Here is an 11,659-nt window from a genome sequence, read left to right on the forward strand (position 1 = left end):
CCTGCTGAAACTTCCAGCAATCTATAAAAAACAGAATAGCCTGGCTACTAAATGGAAGGCAGCCTTTGCGGAGACTGAAAACAACCTGGAAAACCTTTAACCAACTTCCAAAAGAATCCTCATCCCACAGAAGTAACTCTTGGGGCTTGAATTTATTCTTTGTTTGTACCTTGCTTAAATATTTGCCTAAAGTCAAAGCTAAATCCTTAGTTTGCATCATAGTTTTTCTAGAGACAGACCATCTAACAATACTGCAGACACTTTTTTACCTCAAAACAAAGCACATTGTGGGCTATAAGATTCCAGAAGAGGGTGTGCAAAGGCTACAAACGCTTCTTTATAAAGCCTTTGCTTGGCACGTGCCACCTTTATGAGAGGAGCAAAACAATTACAGCCTGTTTGGAATCAAATCACATATGAAATTGAATTCAATTCAACATGAGATTTGAATTCAATTGATAACCTATTATAATTCTTATGCTTAGAATAAAATATTATGGAATTGAATAGAATTAACAATCTTAACTATTTTATTCTTAATTCAGAATTGCATGGTACAACTTCTCAGTGAATGATTTGACATTGTGACAAGTATTACAAGTAATGTCCTCTTCAAGTATTTATATTTCATTGGAAAATGACTGCCTTCTACTATAATAATTTGGATTAACAAGCATGAAAATTCAAAATATTAGTTAAGATGCAAATGAATGTAAAGAAGCCATTACTTTGGTATGTTCTGGGAATAAAAGCCATGCCATTGTGAAGTAGTAGACCATGGAAATGGATATTATAATAGAGGCCATTATATGATCATTAATGGACATTTAATCTTAGGGAAGATGTAAAAACCAGTATTGCTTAATTTAGTGGGTTTTAATAAGGGCAATGACTGTATTATTACCACTAAAGGACTTGTAATTGTAAGAGGAGAAAATATTCATTGATTGTCATTGATTTGTTCATGTGCTCTCTTACAAAGGAGAGAGAGATATATAGACCCCATCTTGTGAATTGTACTGCTAAACTGAGGTGTCATTTGAAGAACGTTTTGATGTGCTGATGTTAAAAATGATTTTTTAAAAAATAAAAAAAATTATTTTGATGTATTTTTGAGCAAAAACACTTTGAAAAATAACCGTTACCATACTTCCAAAAACTCTCTAAGTTCACTGTGCCAAGCCCATGTGACTGAGTAGTCTCTGGAAAATCATATTATTAGTTAGGAGAAGGTAGTGTAGATGAACAATTTAAAGTGAAGAGAAGTTTTTTGTAAATCAAAGGATCTCCCCTTTGATTTACCTTTGTGTATTTTTTATGATTTCAATTTAATTTGGAATTCAAATCAACACCCTCAAAAGAGTTAGAAATACTTGAATTGATTTAACCCTTGGAATTGAATTCAATTCCAAGGGTTCCAAACAGCCTGATAAGATCTGCTTCCTTGTGTTTCCATTAAGGCCAATTCCTGGCTACCCAATGATTTAAGGTAGGTGATAAAATGGCAGAAACAATACAATCTAAAAAAATGTAGGAGGGGTTGAAGCGGCTGCAGCAATTCCTTGGCATCACTGCCCCTTAGATCCAGTGAAGACCTCTACCCATACTTGCCATCTCTCATAAACCTTTTTCAGAGTTGAATCAGTCTTAAGTAAAGGCATATAAAGACAAGAAAACGTCTCCTAAGGCTTGCACCATCACCACATATCTGTAAAATCCAAACTTAGACAGAACAGGCAAGAACCATTTAACCACTATAACCTAGATCTCCTTGAACCATCCAAATATCTACCAAGTTCGACCTCCACCAAGACCAGTCCAAACCACCCTTTTGAGTCTGGTCACCACAGGCTTCAAGCTACTGTAGGAGACCATTATTGTAACCAAATACAAAATAAAAGACAGACATCTCCAGATATGCCTTGAGAGCAGCAAGGATCTATACCACCCCTTAGCAGGTGGTGGAGGTAAAGAACCATGCCTTGAGGGAGTAGCATGAGATAATGAACTTTGATATGCTAGTAAAAGGAAGGTTAGGGAACCTGGATAGGAGTCTCCCTCTCTTTAGTTTGGGAAAGGAAAAAGAGCTGTCAGTTCAGTTGTGTATTTGCCTTTTGTTTTTTATTCATTTTTAACTTCTATCGACGCCTGCAGGCATAAATAAAATTGTAAAATTTTGCTGGTGCTTGCAGTTGGAAGCAGTAGCGGGAGGGGTAGGTATTCTTCAGGAAGAAGCGGGTTTCGGAGTGACAGTTTTAAGAGCCGTGGGAACTTTTTTGGTGGCCGGGGACATGGCAGGAATGAATTCAAAAACCAGGGTGAGTTTTCAGGGCGGCCTAGGGGCTCAACTGGATATGCTGGAGAGGACCATCAGCAAGGTAATCAGAGTGGAAGCAGAAGGGGAGGGCGTCAAGGTGGGACAAAAAGCAGTTCATTTTCTACATGAGCACAGGGAAGGAAAGTTAACATATGATTTTTTTGACAGTACAAATGAGGGGCATGATGGCAATAGATTTTGTTTTGGTTTTATTTTTTAGTGTATTTTTATATTTGCAACTGCTCGTAAGAATATTACTGAATCTTTTTTTTTTTTTCATGCCCCCCACGCTTGGGGGACATTTCATAAAAGCTTACATGAGATTGAAATTGTGTGGCTGCAATCATCGATTAACGTTGTGATGATTTCTTAGCTCCCTCTCTCGTCTTTTTCTTTTATTAGAAGAAACTGTTCCTCAGCTTATGTGGAAGGGAAATTGATATCGTTAGTCGTATTGAATGATTTCTACACACACAACACTCACAGAGCTTGTCTCTCAATTTGATAAATTAATTATCTGAACTGAAATATAAATTTGGCAAATGAAAATCAGTTTGATTTCTGCAAGTTGGATACAAAATTTGAAGCTGCAAAGGCTGCAGATCCACCAGCTACGCAAAGCAGAACAACTGCAACTTGCAAAGCAACCTCCCAAGGGTAATCCTCGGGCACAAGATAGGCACAAGAGGGTCCTAAAAGCAGCAGTCCCAGGCTAAGGCTTAACAAAGCCCCTGGGGTTCCCGGGTCTGTAGCTGCTGAGAGGACTCCCAATTCTTCTGCCTTTGAGAGTAGCCCCAGTTTCTCTATTGTTGACAGTGAGAGGCCAAACTTCTCTGCTGCTGAAAGTAAGCCTGCTTTCTCAGCTTTGGTTAGTAATTTAAGTTGCTCCACCCTTGTCAGTAGCTTAATTGGAGGTGAGGTTGCGAGTGGGCGGCTTCTAGGGCCTTGCTCGCCAAGGGGGAAGACATTTGAGCTCTGGCTTGGTATTAATTGTCACAGAGCAATAGCAGAATTAAGAAAATGATGGCTGCTACGAATCAGAGAGTTGACAACAAGATGATGAAAGGTAGAGCAGAGAAGAACTGACCTTTCTAGAGCTAACAGTCTTGGCAGCTGATGGCAAAGGCTTCTGGGAGGCCATGGATTTGATTAGAAGAGGTGAAGAATTAATATGTGATATAGCTGCTGCTGCTTTCATTCTGAATGGAAGTCCTCTGCTGCCACACAACGCTGTGGCCTCCATCTTCTGGATTTTGAGAGAAGCTTTGAATGGAATGAATGATAGACAAAGGAGTGATGATGGATTGGGTTTTTGTCACTCGAACAAAACAGTTTTAACTCTCCGTATGCCTCGTCCGTTGGAGCTGCGATTAGCTTTGTTTCTAAAAGCAATAGACAATATATATCATTGTTTCTAAAAGCAATAGACAATATATATATATATAAATATACATAAAGTGCCATTTGCTTTGATTTCTAGACAAAATGGTTATTTAGCATTAAAATGACAAGGAGACAGGAAAGAAATCTTTCGTACATGTTTGCCCCTGCATATTAAAGCCACAAGAGGCAGTCAAGCAAGGCTTCCTCTGTAATTTTAAACGACACACCACATCAAATAAAAACCCTAATTTCGGTGGAAAAAACCCTGTTTTCTTCTGCCTCTCTAAAATCTAAAACCCTAACAAGTCTCTCTCAATCTTACGAGTTCACCAATGGCAGATTCATCAGTTTCTATTGACAAGCTAAAAGCTTTCTGGAACTCTCAAGTTCACGATGAGGAGAAATGGGCCCTCAACATGGTACCTCTCTCTCTCTATCTAAAACGCACACAAATTTACTAATTTATTCATTGACTTGGTTCTTGCTTCCCTTTAATCAACCTTTTGTTTTGTTGATTTGGAATGTGAATTGAATTGAAGCATCAAATGTTGGTATTTAGAGAGATGCTACGGGAGAACTTGTGTTAGAACTTAATCTCCTTTACCTCAAGTTCTGAGGAGCTAGGAAAGATAGATTCGGTTATAACAGTCTGTGTGATGCTGTCTCGATATATTTAGTTTAAGATTTGGGTCCTTAAATTGAACTATGATTCCTTTATTAAGTAATCCCAGAGGTCCCAAATTTGTCTGTCTAGTTATATTTTACTTGTGAGTCGAAGTTAGAATTACATAGAGGTAGAAGAACATAATGTATTAACAGAGAGACAAAAACAACCCTAACGGATGACAGCAACCCGCAGGAACATCCAACATTAGGAGAAACAAACTCTGATGAATTTGTGCTTGACCCTGTTCCTGACATAGTAACTCTGTTTGTAACACTGGTTTTTAGATGAACAAGTGAAAACCATATAGGTTACTTGCTCCTGGAGTCTTGTGACTCTTCCTTCCTGAGCTATTGAAGTTGATGGCCTTGTTTTGGTTCATTAGGGTTCTGCTGTCACTAATAGAACCAAAGGGGCATTTCATATAATAGAGCCAGAACATTAGCTTTGAGCTTGAAGGTGACGAATAAACTACACATGAATCCAAACCAGAATGCGCTTCATATATTTAATAGGCAATTCTTGCTCGGTCAGGCAGTTTCTCCCCATTTCAATCGTGGTGTGGCTTGAAGCCCATCTTCCGTGGAAACATCTTCAGTTCTTTGATTCATTCTGTATCCAGAAATCCATCTTTAGCAAAACAATTATTATTTTTATGTTTTTTTTGGATTTGCTCTAACGGAAATAATCACCCTGTTTGCCCTAATGATGGGATTTTTTTTATCTCGTTTTATGCTATTTTTGGATTTTCTCTAATGGAAACAATCACCCTTTTTGCCCTAATGATGGGATTTTTTTTATCTTATTCTAATTCTAAATACTAAAATTTGTTCTTTGATCACTGAGCAATCAAGAGAGAGTTTCTTTTTCTTTCTAGGAGAAAGACTATAAAAATTAAGGATATAGTGTCTGAAAACTGGAGTTAAGTCTAAATCAGACAGAGATTGATGGTCCAGGGTTGCGACACCTGAAATCTTATTAATAACCTTAGGGTTTAACTCAGATCTTTGCGTGGCAGAACGCCAAATAGGGTGGGTTGCCACACCTGATTTCTGTAAATGCCTCCTATGTCCTGTTGACTGGAATTTAAGACCTTAGAAAATGCTTTCTGTATTTAGTTGCATGAAGTTTAAGGCTTAGTCAAAAGAAAAGGATTTGTTTTGGTTTTGATGCAAAAAGCTTGCTGTTTTTAAGAGCAAGATCTCCTCTGTGCCCTTTGGAAAAGCGCTGGGAAATGCCCTTGTCTTTTTGCCTTAAGTAACTAAAAGAGATGTTTAAGCACAGCCTGGTTGCAGATCCCTGCTAAGAGAATCTTAATGGTATTCAAAGTGCTATTTTTATTTTTAGAATTTTTTAGCACTGCTAATGCTGAATCCTAGCCAAGGCATTGACTAAAATCAATAGTGGAAATTAGTAAATGCCAGACTTTCACGCTGTTTAGTTAGATGAATAATGCAGCTCCTGTTACCATTTGCTCTATCAACTGGTAAGGATTTTACTAGTAAAGATTTTAGCTTCACTGGCATTATTTTCTTAGGACTTATTTTTCTGCTGATGTTACATGTCTTTTATTCTTCGCAAGAGTCTGTTCAATTTCCATGAGCACAGCTAGTAGCTGATTTCATTTGTTGTCTAGTAAGGAACTACTTTTTTCATGTTGCAGAAACTGCTGCGAGCTGTTGGGCTGTTTGCTGGATCTATTTTTCTGATGCGGAATTATGGTGATCTTATGGCAATATGAGGATTGATGAAGGGCTGCTATACTGCAGTCTTATTTCTGGCTACATTATTAGTACTGTGAGCTCATGAGGTTGGATGGGTCTCTTTGGATACTGTGAATGGCAGATTTTCTTGCAATACTTTCAGATTTTCCGTAGTTTAGTGTTCTTGCTTTGGAATATGGACCTGTTTGAAAATAAACATATATGCTAGATGACTTGTCTTTGTTTGCACAACTTGCCAATCTCATTGATTCCTGGTAGTTTCTGTTGTTAATTAACTTAAATGACTTGTTTTGCCAGTACTTGTGTTCTTAATGCATACTAATAACTTGTTATAATAAGGTATATGGAGCTCTGGAAGATTTTGAAATTGCTGACCAAGGTTTCTGTTTGGAAACGCAGTGTAAAAAAATTTAATTTTTTTTATTAAAATTTAATATGTTTTGAATTGTTTTGATGTACTGATGTTAAAAATAATTTTTAAAAAATAAAAAAAATATTAATATGTATTTTAACATGAAAAATTATTTAATAATTATAGTTACAATGCCAAACATATATCAAATAACGTGGATGATTTTGCACTTCACTCTTGATTATCAATATGTATTCTGTATGAGCTGAGAAATATAAGCACGAGAGAGGATAAGAGATAATTAAAAATCTGAGTTTAACTTTGAATATTTTATTTTTCATTTTTATATTTTATTTTTCAAAATAGATACATGGAATAAGAATTTAAGTTATTTCAGTTTTTAAATTTTTTATTAATATTTTTTTTTCTTAATATTGTCTTTTAAGCTGAATAGTTCTTTTCATTAACTAGTAAAGTGGCAAACTGAATGGGGGTTGGCTACGTCTGCTCTCTTTTTATTTACAAGATTTCCGGATAAAATAAAATAAAATTGGCCATCCAACAATAATTATTTTCGTTCATGTAACTAAATATTTTTATAGGTTTATTTAACACATTAGATATTTTTATAAGTGTAAAATGTTTCATTATAATGTTTCAAGTTTATATAAACAAGATGCCATACAAAGATTAGATATATAAAATAAATATGATTATTTTTCCTTTGTTTTTTTTTTTTTGTTTTTTTTTATATAGATTAAAAGAATTTAGTTGTATCTTTAAACTATTGTTTTTGTGTAAGATAAATAAATATTTTAAATATAGTGTTTTCACACTTTGAAGTCAACTCTTTATTTGTTTTCATTCATAAATAGTTTTTTTTTAATAATTTTATGGTGTTTAATTTGATATAAACAAATATGAATTCAAGTGTTAGGTTTATGAACTTGCTAATAATGTCAAAATTCATTTGAATTGTTTTGGTTATACAAGTTACACAATGTGAATGGATAAGATGTTGTTTCTATTTACTTCAATAAAGATTTACTATATTCTTGACTTGAATCTGTATTATTTGAATCATAAAAAGATAAATATGTTTTTGTTAAGACTAAAATACAAGGAAGATGAAATGTTTTGTTGAAGGTATATTTTGAATACTTTGATTAGTCAACTTTATGACATCCTTTTCAAATTAAAGTCGTCATATGAAATTTAGGTAGTCTTGAAGACTATATATATATATATATATATATATATATATCGATCGTTTTTTTGCTTTAAATTTTTTTTAGTATAAGATTATCAACAACAAGTCAATCAGGATTAAGTCCATAAAATTCAAATGTTGATATTAAAACTCAATGATTTGGATATCAAAGTTCTTGATTCACTTCAAGTGGGGAGTTGTTTATCAAAACTTTCTCCATCTTGAAATGAACATAGAAAGAAAATGTTGCATTCAACAAACAATCCTAAAATAGTTTTCAACACATTTGCAATTTAAGGTTAAATCTAGTAACTCCAGTATACATGAATTGCAAGCAATATATTCTAAAATAAATTTAGTTATTGAAACTAGTTCGATAATGACTCAAAATAATATGAAAATGCAAAAAAATAGAAACAAATTCAAAAAAAAAAATACTAACAAAAAGAATAAGGTTTGTTTCCATTATGAAAATAAAGGATTTACATAAAAGAGTGCGTATTTAAGAATTTCAACAAAAAATATAGTTCCTTCAAAGTAAATATGATTGAAAATAACAAAGTCAAAAAGTTGGTTATCATGGTTTCAAATATTCAAAATTTAATGATTACTTAATTAAATATGATAACTAGTGCTGTGAAGACTTCTAATTGGTAGATGGATTTTAGTGCAATAGTTCATGTCTACAACAACAAAGCATGATTCAAGACTTATGAAGAATCGAAAGACCTATAATTTTGCTAAAGTTTTGGGAAAAGAAACTATTTAGTTATACTTTATTTTTGAACAAAAAATATTTTTAGTCAATGTGTTTTATGTTTGTGAGATTAGAAAAAAAAAACCTTGTATTTGCTAATCTTTTGAGCAAAAAAAGATTAAAAATTATTTTGTGAGATTAGAAAAAAAAACCTTGTATTTGCTAATCTTTTGAGCAAAAAAAGATTAAAAAATATTTTGTGAGATTAGAAAAAAAAACCTTGTATTTGCTAATCTTTTGAGCAAAAAAAGATTAAAAATTATTTTAGAGTCAGGTAATATTATTACAACTAAGAGTGAGATGTTTGTGGAAAAGTGTTATTCTTGTAATGATATGTTTAAGTTCGGTATTAATGAAATTAATATTATTTATGTTTATATGATTGAATACATTTTTTTTATTTGACATGGTAGATTAGAATATCTAAATTTAGATATTTGAAATATACGTGTAAGTATGATTATATTTCATATCAGTAAGATAATAATAAAAAATGTAAAGTATATATTCAAGCAAAGATGACAAAAAAAAACATTTTTTTCTAAAATTAGAAGAAATTTTGAATTATTTGAGTTAGTTTATTATTATATATGTGAAATAAATGGTATGTTAACAAGAGGTGGAAAAAGATATTTTATAATTTTTATTGATGATTATTCCTGTTTTACCTATATTTATTTGTTAAGAATTAAAAATAAAGTCTTTGAAAAATTAAAAAAAAATCAAGAAAATAATAAAAAATCAAAAGAAATAAAAATAAAAATTCTTAAAAATAATAAAGGTGAAAATACTTTTCTAAAAGTCAATAATGCATCTTGCTTCATTATTAACCTTGTCCATGTATTCATCTTTAAATACAATTCCCAAGCAAAAGAACTTTGGAAGATTAGAAAATTGAATTGGATTTATTTTAAAACAATACCCACTGTTTGTATCAGAGAAACAATGCTTGGAAAACATGTTTTTTGCTTGATATTTTCATGTGAAAATATTAAATTTTAATAAATTATTCTGCCAATACAAGAGATGCTAAAATTTGTTGAATTTTTTTTATCATCATTAGTGTCTACATAATAATTAACACAACTACATAATAATTTACTGTTAAACAAAAGTCAATTGAATTACACAATAAATCTTCCATATGAAATCTATACCAAAATACAAATTAATTCATTAAAATTAAAACTTATTTCAATTCATATTTATATGCATATAATAAATATGTTGATTAAATTATACTTAATTATTTCTAGATATTTAATTAAAAAACAATACCCACTTAAAAAACAATACCCACTGTTTGTATCAGAGAAACAATGCTTGGAAAACATGTTTTTTGCTTGATATTTTCATGTGAAAATATTAAATTTTAATAAATTATTGTGCCAATACAAGAGATGCTAAAATAATAATTTTGCATGAATATTAATTTATTCCTTTATAATAAAAAAAGAAACATTTAATTGATTAAATTAACAAATTCAAATATTTATTTTAAACATATTTATATCAAGACCTTTAAAATTATTAAAATTCTTAATATTTTTAATAACTAATTATAAAAGAATAAGATTAAAATTAAATAATAAAACAAATAATTTTTTAACCTAAAATATAAAATAAAAAGCAAAAGAATTTAATTACTTAACTGTACTAATTTATATATAGAAGAGAGGCAAGGAATAACAACTCAAAAGTAAAAAAGACTCTCGGTTAGTTAGGGAAAGAAATAGAAAAAAAAAAAGAGAGAGAAAAATTTAGGTAAAGAGATAGGCATATATATTATATATTATATTAAGATATAAGTCAATAATAACATTTTTTTCTGTGTAGTCACCTTTCATCAAACTATTAATTAATATTTTAATATAAAAAATATTATTAAAAGATTATGTGCGCAACTGCCCCGTTTTGTCTATGACTCCGCCACTATTTAGAGCATTAGGTTCAGCCGATGGAGGTGCTGGTTTATTCTGAGGTTGATACATTGTTTTTCACTTTGTGTTTTCTATAGAATGAGGCATATGAAAAATGTAAAGTATATATTCAAGCAAAGATGACAAAAAAAAACATTTTTTTCTAAAATTAGAAGAAATTTTGAATTATTTGAGTTAGTTTATTATTATATATGTGAAATAAATGGTATGTTAACAAGAGGTGGAAAAAGATATTTTATAATTTTTATTGATGATTATTCCTGTTTTACCTATATTTATTTGTTAAGAATTAAAAATAAAGTCTTTGAAAAATTAAAAAAAAATCAAGAAAATAATAAAAAATCAAAAGAAATAAAAATAAAAATTCTTAAAAATAATAAAGGTGAAAATACTTTTCTAAAAGTCAATAATGCATCTTGCTTCATTATTAACCTTGTCCATGTATTCATCTTTAAATACAATTCCCAAGCAAAAGAACTTTGGAAGATTAGAAAATTGAATTGGATTTATTTTTAGAGCAAGTGGCGGAGTTGGAGTTTTTTAAACGAGGAAGAAAATTACTAACAAATATTATATTATATAGATATGCATTAAAAATACTAATTCATATTAAGTAAAATTAATATAAATTTGTTGAATTTTTTTTATCATCATTAGTGTCTACATAATAATTAACACAACTACATAATAATTTACTGTTAAACAAAAGTCAATTGAATTACACAATAAATCTTCCATATGAAATCTATACCAAAATACAAATTAATTCATTAAAATTAAAACTTATTTCAATTCATATTTATATGCATATAATAAATATGTTGATTAAATTATACTTAATTATTTCTAGATATTTAATTAAAAAACAATACCCACTATTTGTATAAGAGGAACAATGCTTGGAAAACATGTTTTTTGCTTGATATTTTCATGTGAAAATATTAAATTTTAATAAATTATTCTGCCAATACAAGAGATGCTAAAATAATGATTTTGCATGAATATTAATTTATTCCTTTATAATAAGAAAAGAAACATTTAATTGATTAAATTAACAAATTCAAACATTTATTTTAAACATATTCATATCAAGACCTTTAAAATTATTATAATTCTTAATATTTTTAATAACTAATTATAAAAGAATAATATTAAAATTAAATAATAAAATAAATAATTTTTTAACCTAAAATATAAAATAAAAAGCAAAATAATTTAATTGCTTAACTCTACTAATTTATATATAAAAGAGAGGCAAGGAATCACAACTCAAAAGTAAAAAAGACTCTCGGTTAAGTAGGGGAAGAAAAAG

At 30.4% G+C, this 11,659-nt stretch overlaps 2 protein-coding genes and 1 long non-coding RNA gene across 6 annotated transcripts in view; 2 read left to right on the forward strand and 1 right to left on the reverse strand.

Annotated features, from left to right (window-relative positions):
- Positions 1-2,735, forward strand: part of LOC105112539 (Nuclear transport factor 2 (NTF2) family protein with RNA binding (RRM-RBD-RNP motifs) domain-containing protein) — an 8,534-nt gene extending 5,799 nt beyond the window's left edge. For all 4 annotated transcript variants that reach the window (XM_011008266.1, XM_011008264.1, XM_011008267.1 and 1 more), the window contains one exon: positions 2,193-2,735. In XM_011008266.1, the coding sequence (XP_011006568.1) occupies positions 2,193-2,446 (254 nt within the window). In that variant the 3' untranslated portion in view covers positions 2,447-2,735. The remainder of the gene's footprint in view (positions 1-2,192) is intronic.
- Positions 2,736-2,825: 90 nt separating this feature from the next.
- Positions 2,826-3,607, reverse strand: LOC105112540 (wiskott-aldrich syndrome family protein, putative (DUF1118)). The gene is made up of 2 exons (XM_011008269.1): positions 3,405-3,607; positions 2,826-3,292 (listed from the first exon to the last, which is right to left on the reverse strand). Exons 1-2 carry the CDS (start codon positions 3,558-3,560, stop codon positions 2,867-2,869), a joined length of 582 nt encoding a protein of 193 aa, XP_011006571.1. The 5' UTR covers positions 3,561-3,607; the 3' UTR covers positions 2,826-2,866.
- A 204-nt stretch (positions 3,608-3,811) lies between these two features.
- On the forward strand, positions 3,812-6,410 carry LOC105112541 (uncharacterized). The gene is made up of 2 exons (XR_839775.1): positions 3,812-4,119; positions 6,028-6,410. It is a non-coding gene; the product is annotated as an uncharacterized LOC105112541 (long non-coding RNA).
- Positions 6,411-11,659: the final 5,249 nt, after the last annotated feature.

This window comes from Populus euphratica, unplaced genomic scaffold (assembly GCF_000495115.2).
Source record: "Populus euphratica unplaced genomic scaffold, PopEup_1.0 scaffold349.1, whole genome shotgun sequence".
Taxonomy (NCBI): Eukaryota; Viridiplantae; Streptophyta; class Magnoliopsida; order Malpighiales; family Salicaceae; genus Populus; species Populus euphratica.